The 16,847-nt window shown below is 36.0% G+C and overlaps 1 protein-coding gene across 1 annotated transcript in view; it reads right to left on the bottom strand.

Annotated features, from left to right (window-relative positions):
* Window positions 1-1,414: 1,414 nt before the first annotated feature.
* The window catches only part of LOC145983928 (uncharacterized), a 51,866-nt gene continuing 36,433 nt past the window's right edge, over window positions 1,415-16,847 (bottom strand). The window contains exons 6-9 of the mRNA XM_083117092.1: window positions 13,188-13,374; window positions 10,933-11,115; window positions 6,558-6,781; window positions 1,415-2,614 (exon numbers count right to left, since the gene is read on the bottom strand). Coding sequence (XP_082973218.1) covers window positions 2,504-2,614; window positions 6,558-6,781; window positions 10,933-11,115; window positions 13,188-13,374 — 705 coding nt within the window. The 3' untranslated portion in view covers window positions 1,415-2,503. The remainder of the gene's footprint in view (window positions 2,615-6,557; window positions 6,782-10,932; window positions 11,116-13,187; window positions 13,375-16,847) is intronic.

The raw sequence follows: 16,847 nt of genomic DNA, 5'->3' as shown, positions 1-16,847 counted from the left end.
CAGCAACGCTATCAAGCCTGCCATTGTTGTAGACTATAACAAGTCTATGGGATATGTTGACAAATCAGACCAAATGACGTGTACGTACTCTGAGCACAGATGGACTCAGCAATGGATGACCATACTTTTTATGCATTTACCTACAAAACAGTTCTGAATGTGTACCTAATGTATAGACTCTTATCACATGAACGTATAACACACCGGGACTTCAGACTGCAGCTTATAAGCCTCCTCTTGGAGGAGGGGCACCTTCGCTGGGCTCTCAAGGGAACCCAGGTCCATCAACAACACCCACATGGGCCCTTCACATGCCTATGGAGGCAAAGGTGCGGGTTTTGTGCAGAGGGGGGCAAAGCAAAGAAAACAAATTTCCAGTGCCCGGAAATTGTCTACAACAATGTTCCCCTCTGCATTTTATGCTTCTGAAAGTACCATGCATGGTAGGAGGTAATGGCAGCCAGGCGGAGTCAAGGTAGATAAATTATTTTTTGCTCTACATTGAAAAAAAATCTCCGAAAGTATTACAAATAACTGCCTAAATTTTTCCACATCAATGGCAAACATACCAGGCATTATGTGGGTATCTTTTGGAGATTCATTTGGCATAGCCTGCGTTGGGTTTCGAAGAATTTGAACTTTCATGTAAAAAAAATTGTCACTTTCCATTTTTTCTTCTAACTGATTATGGATTTTTTCCCCCATCAGGATTATAGCCCAAAGTATACTGAACAAAACGAGGTATCATTTGCACCTCTTAGTTCTGGAAATATAAAATTTCATTTAGAAGTATGCAGAATTTCAAATTTCCCTCTGAAAACATGCTTGGCGTTAGTTCAAATACCTGGAAAATCAGTCTCAAGTGTCTAAGGGTCTACCAGATCAAGTCATCTAGTCTTTACCTTAACATTGGCCCTACCAATATGATTATCATTTATGTTATTTGGAAGAATTAATAATACAAAACATATACTAGCACATTAGTACCGGAAGGTGTGCCAGCACTATTATTACCAATTATAGTATGTATTGAAATAATTAGAATTCTAATTCGTCCAATAACCCTATCAGTACGACTAGCAGCAAATATAATAGTTGGACATCTAATAATATCAATAATTGGAAATACAACTCCATAGCTCTCTCTTTCTTCTTACTTAGTACAAAAACTTTTCTACTTTAGTAACTTTTCCCAATACTGAATACTCATGTAAAGGATCATTTTCTTGCTTAATTTTTTTAAATATATCTACATAGGCAAGTCAATTCCCAGTCAAGGTTCCTGTCTATCGCTTTTTGTAAAAAGTTACACACACTCAAAGTCTCAGTTGCGTGACTTGTTAGACACCCTGTAAAATTTAGAGAAATTAGAAGAAACACACTCATGATATGCTTGAAGCATATTTCAGTCCTAATAATTTTTCTTTTATCTGCTTCATTATGTTACATGCATTCATTTTAAGGTTAACTTAATGGTATAAATATACAATGTGGAGATTAAGAAAAGACAACAGAAATCAGACTAGAAAAATTTAATGTGTGCTGGAAATAACATGTTACAAGTAGCTTTCCTTACTTAAACTGAAACATCAATGCACACACAAACAACTTTTGAAAAATAACACATCTTAGAAACACTTTTTTTTTTAACAAAATGACAAGAAATAAAAAACGTATCCAAAAGAACTTTGTCTTTGTCTCGACACCTATGGCAGTATGGTCACGTTTGTAACCTTTATCACAATTTCTTTGGCTTATAAACAATACTGAGAGAACTCAGTGGCAACTGTAACTGCTGGTCACCTGCATCAGCAATGGCATTTTTCAGTCTACGATCCAGAAACAAGCAGACCTTTTGACTGTCGCCTATTCAAGCGCAATGGACAAATATAATAATAAAATATAGAAATGCCTTTAAGAACAAAACTAACAGTCCTAATAATTTTTCTTTTATCTGCTTCATTATGTTACATGCATTCATTTTAAGGTTAACTTAATGGTATAAATATACAATGTGGAGATTAAGAAAAGACAACAGAAATCAGACTAGAAAAATTTAATGTGTGCTGGAAATAACATGTTACAAGTAGCTTTCCTTACTTAAACTGAAACATCAATGCACACACAAACAACTTTTGAAAAATAACACATCTTAGAAACACTTTTTTTTTTTTAACAAAATGACAAGAAATAAAAAACGTATCCAAAAGAACTTTGTCTTTGTCTCGACACCTATGGCAGTATGGTCACGTTTGTAACCTTTATCACAATTTCTTTGGCTTATAAACAATACTGAGAGAACTCAGTGACAACTGTAACTGCTGGTCACCTGCATCAGCAATGGCATTTTTCAGTCTACGATCCAGAAACAAGCAGACGATCATCGCCTATTCAAGCGCAATGGACAAATATAATAATAAAATATATAAATGCTTTTATGAATAAAACAGAAAATCGTTGGCAATACTCAAATAATACTGACTGCTGGTCACTTCTGGCAGTTTTAAAAATTAGGAAAAGCCTGTTGCAGTCTGTATGCTTCAGCGACAAGCTCACTTATTTCATCAGTACACCATTCTTTTGTGGGCAAGTTTTGAAGCATCCGCATCAGACCCTAGAACACAAATATAACTAAATTAGAATTTAAAACAATACCATTAGCGGTATCATGCACAAAAATCCTGTTAACATTTGAACTACCAATGAACTGAAAAGTGATCAAGAAGAAGAGGCTGATATTATCAAATGACATTCTAAGCAAGTCCAGGTATTTTAAAATAAATTTCTAGATAACTCTCTCATGCTGATTTGAAGTGAATATCTACCGAAATTAGTGAACCACAGTGACTATACATAAAGATATAAACAGCTACATTTTAGTGTAAAGAATGGACACAACAAATTATTTTTGGAATTCCTTTTTCTGTCCATGTCCTTTTCTACGGCATTGGATGTATGATATTACCAAGAAAACAAGTAAAATAATGCTCCCATAAGCTTAATGCAATTCTCCTTGCCTCCTACAGGCCATCCTGGCAGTGTTGCCAAACCTGATGCACATAAAAGAGCTATATATATGAAGGCTGAAAAAAGTGCCTCCTAGAGTAATTTTAGGTGTCAAAGGGGTGGGGGTTCACTTTAAAATGATGACAATCTATTTTTAGTTTTCACTGTCTAGATCTGGCAGCATCACCCATGTCAATAATCCATCAATAGGGGCATGCATATTTAGTTTTTGACGAAAAAATGAAATTTGAAAAAAACACATTGTAGTGTTAATTGTTCATGTTTTTGAAAGGTGTGAGATGCATTTTGTGACCATGTTTTGTCACGAAATAATGCGAAATGAACTGCAAAAAGCGAAATTAACTCAAACATGAAATTCAGGGTTTATTCACTGACACGACACCTTCTGAGGTCTGAATTATTATGAGTGTTATGCAATTCCCGGAAAATTGATTAATTCTGCTGTTAATATTGGAGAAGCAAAAAAGGGATTCCTTCACACAGAAATAAACTTAATTTTCTGATAACTACATAACTGTGCTATTAGAAGTGAAATGTTAATTATGTGGAATAAGTGTAGTTTTTAAATCAAATTTAGGATTATATTCACAATTTTAAAACCAAAATGTGTTTTCATATACCACTTTTCATCCAACTTTTCACCGATATAACACTGATATTTTATTTACCGCTTTTGAACCCGAAATTGACTCCGTTTTTGTACCAAAAATTTGCTTTTTTATTTACCAAAGTATGTGCCTCTATCAATCAATGATCATATGAAATTGAAAATAAAGGATTCCCAGATGACATTAAGTCATCTTCAAGTCAGCCATGGTGCTATAAGAAAAGTAACTTGGAGGTAAGAGGGGGGTGGGAGTGATGCAGCCAACATAATATTATGTGTAAAATGAATATTCACGGCAAAAGTTCGTCTATGTGGACCAAAGTCAGTGATGGCCTCATAGTGGGGCAGGTGCCCAAGTACACAGCCAAACAAGTGCACAAAAATAATCAGATCTGGCTCCGAAATCCTTGACATGCCCTTAACATTTAAGCTGCCACCCAACTGAAAAGTGATCATGAAGAAAAGGCTGTAGGACTGGTTGGTTCCAAGATTCCCACTGACATTATCAACTCTGAATTACTGACTTTTCCATGTATTTAACACACGCATACTTAGTAATTTCATCACCACTTCAGGTATTTTGAAATAAATATTTCTAGTAGGGATGGGACAGATTAATCGGTAAAAAAAAGTAAAGTGCTCCCCTGCGCTTAGCACCATGCCATAAAGGCATATAGGGGGTGTGGGGGTAACGCCCCACACTTTCTTGATCCGGTCGTGAGTGGGGGTGATGTGATCAGCATTACACCCCTGACCGCCTTTACCCCCCAGGGTTTTTCCCAGGTACCCATATTATTTGACACTGGATGGGCGCCGTGGCCGCTTCCAATGTTAGAAAAGTTCCTGGATTTGAACTGGCTGGGGATCGAACCCGGGACCTTTAGCATGGTAGTCAGACGCATTACCGACTGAGCCACTGCGGCCAGTACTCTATTGGTATTGGCTGATATAGGCATATCGGTGTATCACTTTTATTGGTAAAATTACCGATTATTTTACCATTCCGATATATTGATAAATACATGATAATTTAGTGCAAAATTCTGCCATTTTGTTGTAATTTTTATGGATAATCTCTGTGCCCTACTCTCCAAAAAAAGTAGGGATGGGCCGATATGAAATTTTGGCTGCTACCGATATAAAATTTACCGATACCGATAACCGATATTCTACCGATCTGATATAAAATTAGAAATGGTCCTTGAAGACCCTGAAATTTTCATTGATCTCCGTAATAAATGTGTGTTTCGAGCTGATTGCAATGCAAAAGAAGTTGAATATTTAGAAATTTACTTTTCAGAAAGTAGGGCATGGAGATTATCCATAAAAATTACAATGAAATGGCAGAATTTTGCACTAAATTATAAGATATTTATCGATATATCGGATCGGTAAAATAATCTGTAATTTTACCGATACACTGATATGCCTATATCGGCCGATACCGATAGAGTACCGATTAATCGGTCCCATCCCTACAAAAAGTAAATGTCTAAATATGCAACTGGTGGCCGCAGTGGCTCATTTGTTAACGCATCTGACTACCATGCTAAAGGTCCCAGGTTCGATCCCCAGTCGGTTCAAATCCGGGAACTTTTCTAACGTTGGAAGTGGCCCCGGTGCCCACCCAGCATCGAATAACATGGGTACCTAGGGGAAACCCTGGGGGGTAAAGGCAGTCAGGGGCGTGGTGCTAAGCACAAGGGAGCACTTTACCTTTTTTTTTACGTAAATATGCAACTCCTTTTGCACTGCAGTCACCTTGAAGCACACATATATTAAGGACGTCAATGAACCTTTCAGGTTCTTCAAGGACCATTTCTAATTTTATATCGGATCGGTAGAATATCGGTTATCGGTAAATTTTATATCGGTACTTTATCGGTATTGGCCAAAATTTCATATCTGCCCATCCCTAATTTCTAGATACCTCTCTAATGGTTTCACTAACTTACAAATATGTGCAAAATCCTAACACTAATCAAGTCTATCAAACAATGTTAACAGTAAGACTTGCAGAGGGCAAAAATGGCATTATCTCAGAATTTTTTGGAGTGGAAATTTGCCAAAATTAGTGAGCCACAGTAGAAATAGATAAATTTACAGATAGCATAGCATTTAGAATAAAGTAGGGGTGGTGCAAATTGTGTGTGATTCCAGTGGAATGCCAATTTCATGTTTAAAGGAGCCCACTGATAAAAAATAAATAAATAAAATGCAGGACATGATATAAAGCAGGAAATTATTGGGGAAGAGATGAACTGAAATTCAAGTAAGAAATGAGCATGGTAACAACAGGACAGAAAGTTGGTTTTGATTGATTTGGTGTTTTATTAAGTCCACTTTATGCACAGTAAGGCTAATCTGGACTGGACCTACAGTTTAAAGGACAGAAAGTTGGTGTCAAATTAATGGACTCTTGTGGAAGATGAAAACTTCCTGTAGCTGACCCTCCCTTCAGAGTCCTTTATTACAATGGGACAGTGTTAAAGGCAGGCAGGCCCATTATCTGCATAGAAAAATTGCTGCTGTGTTTAAGAATACATATATTATATCCTGCAGCGACTGCTGTGAAAGGAGCATGTTTTATTTTTCTTTCAGATAGTAAAACATCACCCATCTGCCCTGTATGAGAATACTATTGCATTTTTGGATTTTTCCACTGTAGAAACACACAAAGGTAAAGTTTACTCCAATGCTTATGCACTTTGCCTTACTCTGTACATTTTTTAACATATTTTTTGTGTTCCTGGTTTTTTTCCTGCATTATAGATTTAATTTCATAGTCCCAGTACAGCAACATGTTATGTTATATTTTCTGGATTTTACATTTTTGGCATTTTAGGTTGTCTTATCTTGGTCCCTTGGAAAACACAAAAATGGGGTTCCACTGTAAGTACACACACACTATGCAAAAACTAACCTGAAAGTCCTTTTCATGAAGTAATTGACTTCTCCAACGTAAAAGAAATGCAGCACACACATACACATGAAACTCTGCAAAACCATCACATTCAGCCATGTATGTGTCCCAGAGTCGAATGGTGCAGTGCATAGGCAGTTCTTTCATCAAGAAACTTTCCATCCAACTAAATGAAAAGTGCATGAAATCAACTTCATTCTCCTGCAGATGACTGTGGAGCTCGCCTAGAAAGAAATGTAAGAAAAAAGTTAATATTAAGCAATGTACTATATCAATCCATCAGAACAGAAAGTGGCTAATTTCCTTAAATGGAATATATACAGAGGAAGGGATTCTCTCAGGTGGTCAATATTCTAAGAGAATAGCTTCATCAGTCACTGACAGGAAAGCTGAAAGACATATTTTAAATTTGATACCATTTACCTCGTGCATGCAAACCAGGTGCTCCAATTTATAGCAATTACAATTTCTTGACAGCTCAAAAATTATGCAACTTATTCAATAGGCTAATCAGCATGGGACACTATCAAAAACTAGTGACGAAATTATATAAAAACCTCAATAAGTATGTACAGTAACCAGATTACTGCAATAGATTTGGCTTTGAAAAAGATACTGCATATTACACCTGTACCAATTCATGTATCCTAGTTCTGTATGTTTAAAATTTAAAAAAAGAAACAACGAAATAGAAGACTCTTGCACTATTTACAGACATATCAGATCAGAAGAATTATTGATAATTTAAACTGAAGCACTGATATGACTATCACCTGATATCAATAGAGTAGCAACTAATCTCTCCCACCCCCAATAAAACAAAATATATCCCAGATACTGAGACCAGCAAGATTACATGTATGAAGAAAAAGATAACATTTGGGAATATAAAATCAAGGTTCCATTGTATTTAATTAATTTCTTTCAGCACTATGGTCCATCAATAAGAGGTGTTCAACTTTGTTACAATTCCTTCAGGACTCTTAAAACATGCACACAAGATCTTGAATTGCAGCAGCCTAAATTAAGGTTCAGCCCAAAATATACATAGATGGTATAGGAGGGACACAAAAATCAGTTGCTATCAGAAAATCAATTCTGTTTTCAAATGTATGGGGTAAGGTAAAAGATGTAAAGTTCCCCATGCATATAGCAACGTGCCATGAAAGCACATTCAGGGGATGCGAGGGTAAGGCCATCTCAGCCATTTTGGAGGTGATGTGATAAGCACCATGCTCAAGCTTCCTTTACCCAGGTTTCCCCCAGATACCTATTGATTTGAGGCTGGCATCCCAGTGCCAGTTTACGTGGAGACAAGGCTGGAAAAATTCCAACCTTAGATCAGCCACCCTGGGAATCGAGCCCGGGCCTACTGCATGGCAGTCAGATGCCCTACCAATAGAGAGACCACCCTGGCTCCCATGGGGAATAATTTGTTCATTTGATCAAGTAAGAAGATTAAAACAACCAAGTTTTAGCATGTTCTAATTTCATATTTCTAGGAGTCGAATTTAGAAATATACAAGGTTAAGTCCCCAAATAAGTGACACTGGTTAATCTATCCCATGTATTTGCCATTTGTCGGCAACTATAGGAAGTCAGTGCTTGTGCATCAAAGGCATTATGGACTTCGTCTGACGTCAGTTGAGAGCAGACACTTTCAACTTTTGTAGTTTTTTATTGATAGAAAGGACATCAGTGAAGGCAAGCTACAACAAATTTATTAATTGCATCAAACTGCTGACAAAATTCTTCATATAATAGGATAGGTTACCAATCCAGAAGATTACAATTTTGACCTGCGACAGCCATTTTATTTTTATTCACTGCATTCCCTAATGAGAGAGAGTAAGAGACTCTCTCTTACCTAGAACCTTTATTTTTGGTATATATTTTAAACAAAAAGCTTAGGTAGTAATTAGGGTTACACCAATGCAAATGTATTGAACGATGCCAGTGGTGTCAGTATTGGAAAGTATCAGTTAAAACGCACCTACCAATACCAGCCAATACTTTCCCAGCACACTAGTCTTTCACAGGGTCCGCAAAAATGTCATGCGACACTTTCATGGAGTCTACTTAACCAGAAAATTATGCAAAATTCAAACTACTTATTTTGCACAAATTTTGTATGAAAAATACATTTTGTGATTACATTATATCTATTATAATATTCTTGAATATTCTAGAGGAAATGTCTTTGTAAATTAATGCACATAACTGGAGAAGAATATTTATGCACAAATATTGGTCAATATTTTCAACAAATTGTAATTATTGCAATTTTCAAGTAATCTGTACTGGCATCGGTTCAAAGTGGTATCGGCTCAGGCCTAGTAGTAGTTAAAAATATTATTCAAGCCATATTTTTTATTAAAGCTCCATATTCATGATAAACTCCTTCAATGTACATAGACTTTTCAGTGAAAAATGCAGGCTTGACCAGGAATCAACCTGGTCTCTGGCATACTGTGCCATTGCTCTAACACTGAGCTACCAAGCCAGCCTGGCATTGCCTGATTTTTCAAATGAAGGGATTATCAAAAACAACTGTATAAGTTAATCAGTTTAACATTGAAATTTTTAGAACACTAATTTCACCTGGGAAAGGCCAGGAACAATAAGAATTTGCTGCTGGAGGGAGTTGGCCCACTACTGCACTGACCCTTCAATTTTAAAAATATTGCAAATTTATTAAAGTGTATTTTATTTAACACAATGGGGTCTCATGATGGGCGTAGCCTGCAGTGCACTTAAAGTCAATGTGGACGAACGACGGGCATAGCCCATCCCGCGGTATGCAATCGCTTCGCCGATTGAAAGACTGGCTATGCTCGTACTTCGTTTCATGCACATGTTCATTCAAGCCCCTCTGTTGAAATTCCGACCACTAGGTGACTCATGTGCTATTTTTATCTTGCACCTGGGACTGTTTGTTGTCGTGTTGATGTACTGTGCATTGTCTAGAATGGCGTCGTTCGATCCAGACTGCAGAGAGGATTCCGACTCAAGAGTTTGAAGTTAGCTACAATTTTGATGATGCAGATGAATTTGAAGATTTGGAAGGTAGGTTATATTCGTAATAATTATTGTCGACAATATAAACAGTGTTGCAAACTCTAGTATTTTATGAATGAAGTGAGAAGAGGTAATTTTTTTGGGTCTATTCATCTTGCCTCTTGCTTGATTCTCCTACATGCACTGATGCATTTTTAGTTTTTCCATTTATTATTTTGTATAGTGTATGTCAAATGAAAATTTATTTAGTTTATTTATTTATTTGTTTAATTTTTACAGATGACGCAGAACCAACTGATACATCGTCTGGTCCTGTCCTACAGCCACTTTTTCATACAAAAGATAATTACTTGTAATTTGTAATTATTTTTTGTTATGTGCACATAAGAAGTATTCTTATGCAAGATTCAAAAGATGTATTGATAGTTTATGTAGTTAATTATTGAAATTTCCAGATTACTTTTTTTCCTTCACAAAACATTGCTGAAAAAAATATTAAAAAATGTCTGAAAATGAAAAGAAAATTTAACAATTTTTTTTCATTGACAAGAGGAAGTTTTGTAGATTTATGAAATATGTGGCAAATAAAAAATAAAAAATATTTTTTCTATGATTTTTTAAAAAACAACCAAAAACTGCAGACCAGAGGTAAAAATGCTGTATTATGAGTCCAGACCCGAATGTGTTAACAGTGTTACGTATTTCTTCAATTTTCAGCTCAGTAATGACAATTTATTTCTATCTTTACAAATTAATGTCAAAAATGCACCTCTTTCTTATTTAGAACCACTTTCCAAAACACCATCCTTTCCAAATTTCTTATCCTTTTAAAAAAGAATGAGGAGAATGTTGTGGTATGCACATGCATGGACACATTTTGTTTTCAGAGTTAAAATATTTTGAGAACACAAATTGTGCAATTTTCATTGATCCTGCATCAACCTCACAAGAAGTTGATTTCATACTTAAAAATTAGCCTTATTCTGATAAGGATGAAAAAATATCTTAATTTATGTCATGTGAAAATCTATGAACTACATTAAATTGTTACAATCTTCAACTATTGGTAAGAGTATCAGCAAGGGTGTTGGCTCAAACCCTATGATGTGTAGTGTTACATATTGAAAAATTCTAGTATGCAAAACAAAATTCCATCAAATATCTATTCCTCTCCCTTCTAGTATCACTCAAGTGTTTTCTCTTCTGCATTATTTCATAGTATTGGACTAAATGTACACATTATGCAGAACTGTACATAACCACCTTACAATGTGGTTATGTACACCTTTTGTGCATCTGTGTGTGTTTTATAAAGATATCCATTTAACCATATTTATAAAATGAGTATTAAACTTGCCATCGATCTTTTGAATAACTTCCTTTAACTTCTTTACTTTCTGCTGGATACCTCGTTGCCCAAATGTATAATTATCTTCAAGTCCTTCCAAAAACTTGGACAAATGCCAGAAGGCATCTGCTTCAATGACATCTAGTTTCTCTGTAGGTAAAGTGGCAACGTCCCATGTTTGAAGCTCTGACCCTACAGATGATTGTATGATCATGATAAAAAATACAATATTCACAAGTAAGACAAACTTTACTACAATTCAGCAGAACCTAATAACAAGCACTAAACAAATTGTTCCAGCACTGACTTAAGGAAATCTTAAAAGATTTAAAACTGCAAAAAGTGCCAAACTGTATTAAATATTTCTGTAAAAGTAAACCCACAACTACTTCAGCTTTTAATAATAATACTAATAATAATTTTCTTTAATACGCAGGCAAGGTTGTTCTGTCAACTAACCTAACCCTTGTCAATGTAATGTTACATGCTTAAAATAATACATATATACTTCTAAGAGAGAAAAAATAAATGAATACACAAAGTGTCAGCGGCGGCAATTAGGAGGGCACTTGCCCGCCCCCCAATTCTCACCACTTTTGCCCCCCACTATGCTAAACCTTATCTACAAAGGGAAATATACTCCCCCCCATTTTGGAACCCAATTGCTGCCACTGCAAAGTGTTTAACATGTTGAGTAAACACAATGTTTTAACAATATTTCAATATTCTCTGGATAATGATTTGCCATAAAAATTTACATGTACTTACAAAAACTAAATTTCAGATAGATGAACCATGCATCATTCCTAGGATATCATTCACTGCTTTCATAGTAAACATTCTTCTATATTGTAGGTTTAAAATGTCGTCTGTTGCATGTTAAAGTTTATTATCAAGTAACAGTTGGGCTGAAAAGTTCATAGGCTGACTCATAGATGGCGTTACTAGAATTAAATCCATGTGATTTTTACTTAGTACTAACCTTCAAAAGATACGTGTATACATTTCACAGCTGCCGGATAATTAGTTCGTGAGATATAGCATTGTGAGTGAAGCAGCTTTTGTTATTGTGAAAAAATGGATAAAAAAGAATTTCGTGTGTTAATAAAGCATTGCTTTCTGGCGAAAAAAAATACTGTTGAAGCCAAGGCTTGGCTTGATAAACATTATTCGGACTCTGCACCAGGAAAATCAACCATTGAGAAGTGGTTTGCTATATTTAAACGAGGCGAAATGAGCATCAAAGACGATGCACGCAGTGGATGCCCCAAAGAGGCTGTTACCGACGAAAACATCAAAAAAGTCCACAAAATAATTTTAAATGATCATAAAGTGAAGTTGATCGAGATAGCTGAGACTTTAAAAATATCAAAGGAATGTGTTGGACATATTGTGCATGAATATTTGAACATGCGAAAGCTGTGTGCAAAATGGGTGCCACGCGTGCTCACAATCGATCAAAAGCAACAACGTTTTGATGATTCGGGGCAATGTTTAGCGATATTCAACCGTAATAAACACGAATTTTTCGGTCGATATATTACAATGGATGAAACATGGCTCCATAACTACACTCCAGAGTCCAATCGACAGTCAGCCGAGTGGACTGCACGTGATGAACCGAATCCAAAGCGTGGAAAGACGCAACAGTCGGCTGGCAAGGTTATGGCATCAGTATTCTGGGATGCGCATGGTATTATATTCATCGATTACCTCAAAAAGGGCCAGACCATCAACAGCGATTATTACATAGCGTTGTTGGAGCGTTTAAAGGATGAAAACACGAAAAAACGGCCCCATTTGAAGAAGAAAAAAGTGCTGTTTCATTAAGGCAATGCACCGTGTCACAAATCAATGAAAACGATGGCAAAATTATATGAATTAGACTACGAATTGCTTCCCCATCCACCATATTCTCCAGATCTGGCCCCCAGTGACTTTTTCCTGTTTGCAGACCTTAAAAGAATGTTCGCTGGAAAGAAATTTAGCACTGATGAAGAGGTAATCGCCGAAACTGATGCCTATTTTGAGGCTAAAGAGAAATCGTACTATAAAAATGGCATCGAAAAATTGTATGACCGCTATAATCGTTGTATCGCCCTCGAAGGCAACTATATTGAATAATAAAATCGAATTTTGTCAAAAAAATATTTTTTACTATGTTAGCCTACGAACTTTTCAGCCCAACTGTTAATTACAATACCTTTTAAATTACTTCAACTGTAAAGTTAAAAAGCATGAGACAACATTACTTCAAATCTTACCTTGTGGTACAGCTTTACTCATAAATGCCATACAAATGGGAGCAACAACATTTAAAACTCCTGAAAAGAATAGGACTTCTTGATGCTGCAAAGACCACACAAATGTAATTCTTTCCATTATGCACAGCAAAATTTTCTGTGACAGCAAGGGTGAAACTGGAAGACTTTTCCTCATTTCCAAACTGATCTAAAAATAAAAAGTTATAATGTCAGTTGCCAATAAAAAAAATATAAAATGTTTTGTCATAGTACAGAAATACAAACTAACCATGCATTTGCTCTCTTGCTTCATAAGTATTATTGGTGTTCACATCAGACTTTTTCAGACAAGAGCCAAAAATGCCATTGTGTGAAGCTGGTGACAAATCTGTCTACAGAATGTAAATGCCACAATGATAAAATTGAGATAATATATCTAAAAACTATTCTAAACTTTCAGCCATGAACTAATCTAAACAAGGACCCCTTGAATACAAGGCTATCTTACTACTACACCATTAGGGAGGCTCTTCTGAAGATTCAAGAATGAATAAAAAAACAACGTTTGATAAATATTGCAATGGGAATAACAACTGATGTGTTCTGTGTTCAAGATCAAATTTTTCAAATATTCACTTTTAATTTGATTTATTTATTTTATCTTACTATTCTGCTACTTGTATCTAATTGTGAAGATTATGAATGGTGGAAAGATTTTCTTTTAAACAAACATCATTAAAAATTTCTTATTCTATTTGAGAATATTAGGTTTGCTTTCACAGCTTATACAAAATCAGATATCCATATCACTTACATAAACTGCAAAGCAAGGTCAAAATTATACTTTAACTTCTGTTCAAAAAGTTTGTATTGCATGTCTTATCTCTCTAGTTATTATCTCTACTAACCATATTCTCCCCAGCAAACCCAATGTTTACTGAACAATATGTTACTCTCCATTTTGCTACATGTTCATGCATAATTAATAAATACAATTATCAAAAAGAAGAAAAACCTGCATCAGCTGGTAGACAATTTCTAAGTAGTAGTTGCACAAATAGCTTATCTTCATACTGCTCACTTTTCAGCGATTGCCTAGAATACTTGCTATTCCTGGATCTTCAGGGAAATGGCATTGTACCTTCTGCCAGCTAGCTATGCTGAATGTCCCCCCCCCCCCACAAACAGTTATTGTTGCAAAGAGACCAGTCAATTTATGTTGCCCCCTAGTACATAATTTGTGGTGCTGAAATGCAGTTTGAATTTGAAACTGGGAAATTCAAGTGTTAAATCTAAATTACTTTATTTGTTCTTGCAAGAATTGTTGCTCCAAGTACTTGTAAAGTCTGGTGTATCTCAACTTGGCTTTATAAAGTTGTCAAGGCTCTAAAGCATTCAATAAATGATAACACTGATGATTTACAAGGGTAAGATGATAGCTGATTTTGGAGTGGTTAGCCACAGGCAAATACTGAGAGTGTACATTTACCAAAAGCTGAGGATGTATCTGTCACACTTGTTAACATACTTCCAACACAAATATATTTTAATTCTAGATAATAATCTAACATTAGAAATACTCTTGAAAAATAGATGTAGAGTCCAGCACAGATTTATTTATTACTAAACACAACAGGCGAATGCCCAATTACAGTGTTCTACATTTCTTATTTATCTTTACACTCAGTATATCAGATCTTTACCACCATGTACAATATATATAAGATACAGATATAATATATTATAAATTACATAAAATGTGGAAATAAAATAAACAAGGATAAATCAAGGATAGAAGTTATTTACATTAAAGAAATATATTAATTGTGTGTGTAATAAATTACCTGTGAATAATTGACACACTAGAAAGTACGTACATATATGTAATTGAGTATAAACTACGAAAGAAATATATATTTACAAATATTGCGTTTATGTTTACATTGTTGACATTTATTCTTCCATTCCTTGAATAACATTTTTGAATGTCCCAATAGGCATGCGATGGGCGACAGAACTAAAGAAGCAATGTTGCTAATGGAGCAGATAGAAAAATCGCTGCAGTGTGCCGATGCATAGCTGTTACGTACAACAAGGAAATTAGAGAATTCAGGTCTATCTAACGTTGAGTTTTAAACGTCATGCATTATACCAGGACTAGGATTAATATGTACTAACAAGTGGCTTTGTATGTAGCTACATACATATGGACTAAAAATTCGCAAAATATGAACTAACACATACGTAAAATTACCAAAAATGCTGCAAAGAAGACTTCTTCATACGATTCCTTATTTGAGTGATTTCAAACAAAATTAAAAAAAATATTATTTTTCATTGCATTAATGCACTGGTGGCGTTCTAACTGTTCACTCCCAAAACCCGTATACACTGGTATGGAACTGCAACGGCAGATAACAACATGCCAACGTGTTAAACTGCGACAATTGGACCACAACACTCCGCCTCAAGCAGTATTATTATTTCCTCTCTGTGATCGGCGAAAGTCGGTTGCCTTTGTTCTACATTTACAAACGATGCCGGCTTCCACAACAATAATAAGTACATATACTGCCACTAGACCACTAGACGATAAGCTGCGCTGCTTTTTCTTTTGCTATGAACCAGGGCTGGCGCTAGTCATTTTGCCTCCCTGGGCGGTGGCGGTAGATGCCACTCCATTTCGAACCCCCCCCCCCCTTAACCAAGAAACAGGAAATTGAAAATCAATATATTCCTAAGTAAAACATCAAAATATAAAATAAATAATGAGACTTATGCTATTTCAATACTATTAAGTGCAAAATAATATCTCGCTCGACCAGTTTTCAATAGGCTTATTTTTTTCTTCTCTTCAAATTTTGCCGCCCTGGCCGGTGGCACGGTTCGCCCTCCCCTTCTGCCGGCCCTACTATGAACTTGGTCACCCATCAAAGCATGGCAATTTTAACACAGAAAACAATATGCATCGCATTAAGCAGCAAAAATGACAGCCTCCTCTACCTAAATCCCATCTTTCGCAGCAAACGTCGCAAACTCTCTCGACTTCCTGCAAAATGTATGTCCGCCTGTAATTTGACATGCAATTTTTTCAATGTCGGCACTTCATTTTCACGCAGAGCGTAGTCGTATATGCACCTACGGATAACGTTTTCATCGAAAGCGTCCACTGACGATTTGGTCGCTGGTCTTGTCGTTCTTTCCCGGGAGTGTGGAATGATGTGGAGGGGCCTTCTGACATCTCAAGAGATTGTCTTTCGTTCATGATAGCCCTGATTGTTCGTTCAGGAACTCCAGTCGCAGCCGCTGCTCTCTTGCCAAAATGCTGTATTGGGATGCTAACACCTTCACTGGTTTCCTCCTTCATGAACTCGTGCACGTTGCTTAGAATTTTCCGAGCTTGGCTATGCAAGGTTTTTGATTTCAACTTTGACAGAACTGGATGCATTATGGAATTTAACGTTCATTAACAAACACACACTGTCACATACACACACGCAATACACGCACACAACGTCAAACCGGTAAAATACTTGGTATGAAATAAAAATATGGTGCTTCCAATCCAACAAAACTCGCTGTCATTTTACCTGCCTTTTCCCTTCCGTGACAGAAATAGTGATTCATTATTACAGTTGGCAACACTAATTACTAGCTAGCCAATGAGCATGCACTGCATAA

Source organism: Lepisma saccharinum, chromosome 2 (genome assembly GCF_977018435.1).
Source record: "Lepisma saccharinum chromosome 2, izLepSacc3.1, whole genome shotgun sequence".
In the NCBI taxonomy this organism is placed as follows: Eukaryota; Metazoa; Arthropoda; class Insecta; order Zygentoma; family Lepismatidae; genus Lepisma; species Lepisma saccharinum.
This window is presented reverse-complemented; position numbering and strand designations above follow the sequence as displayed.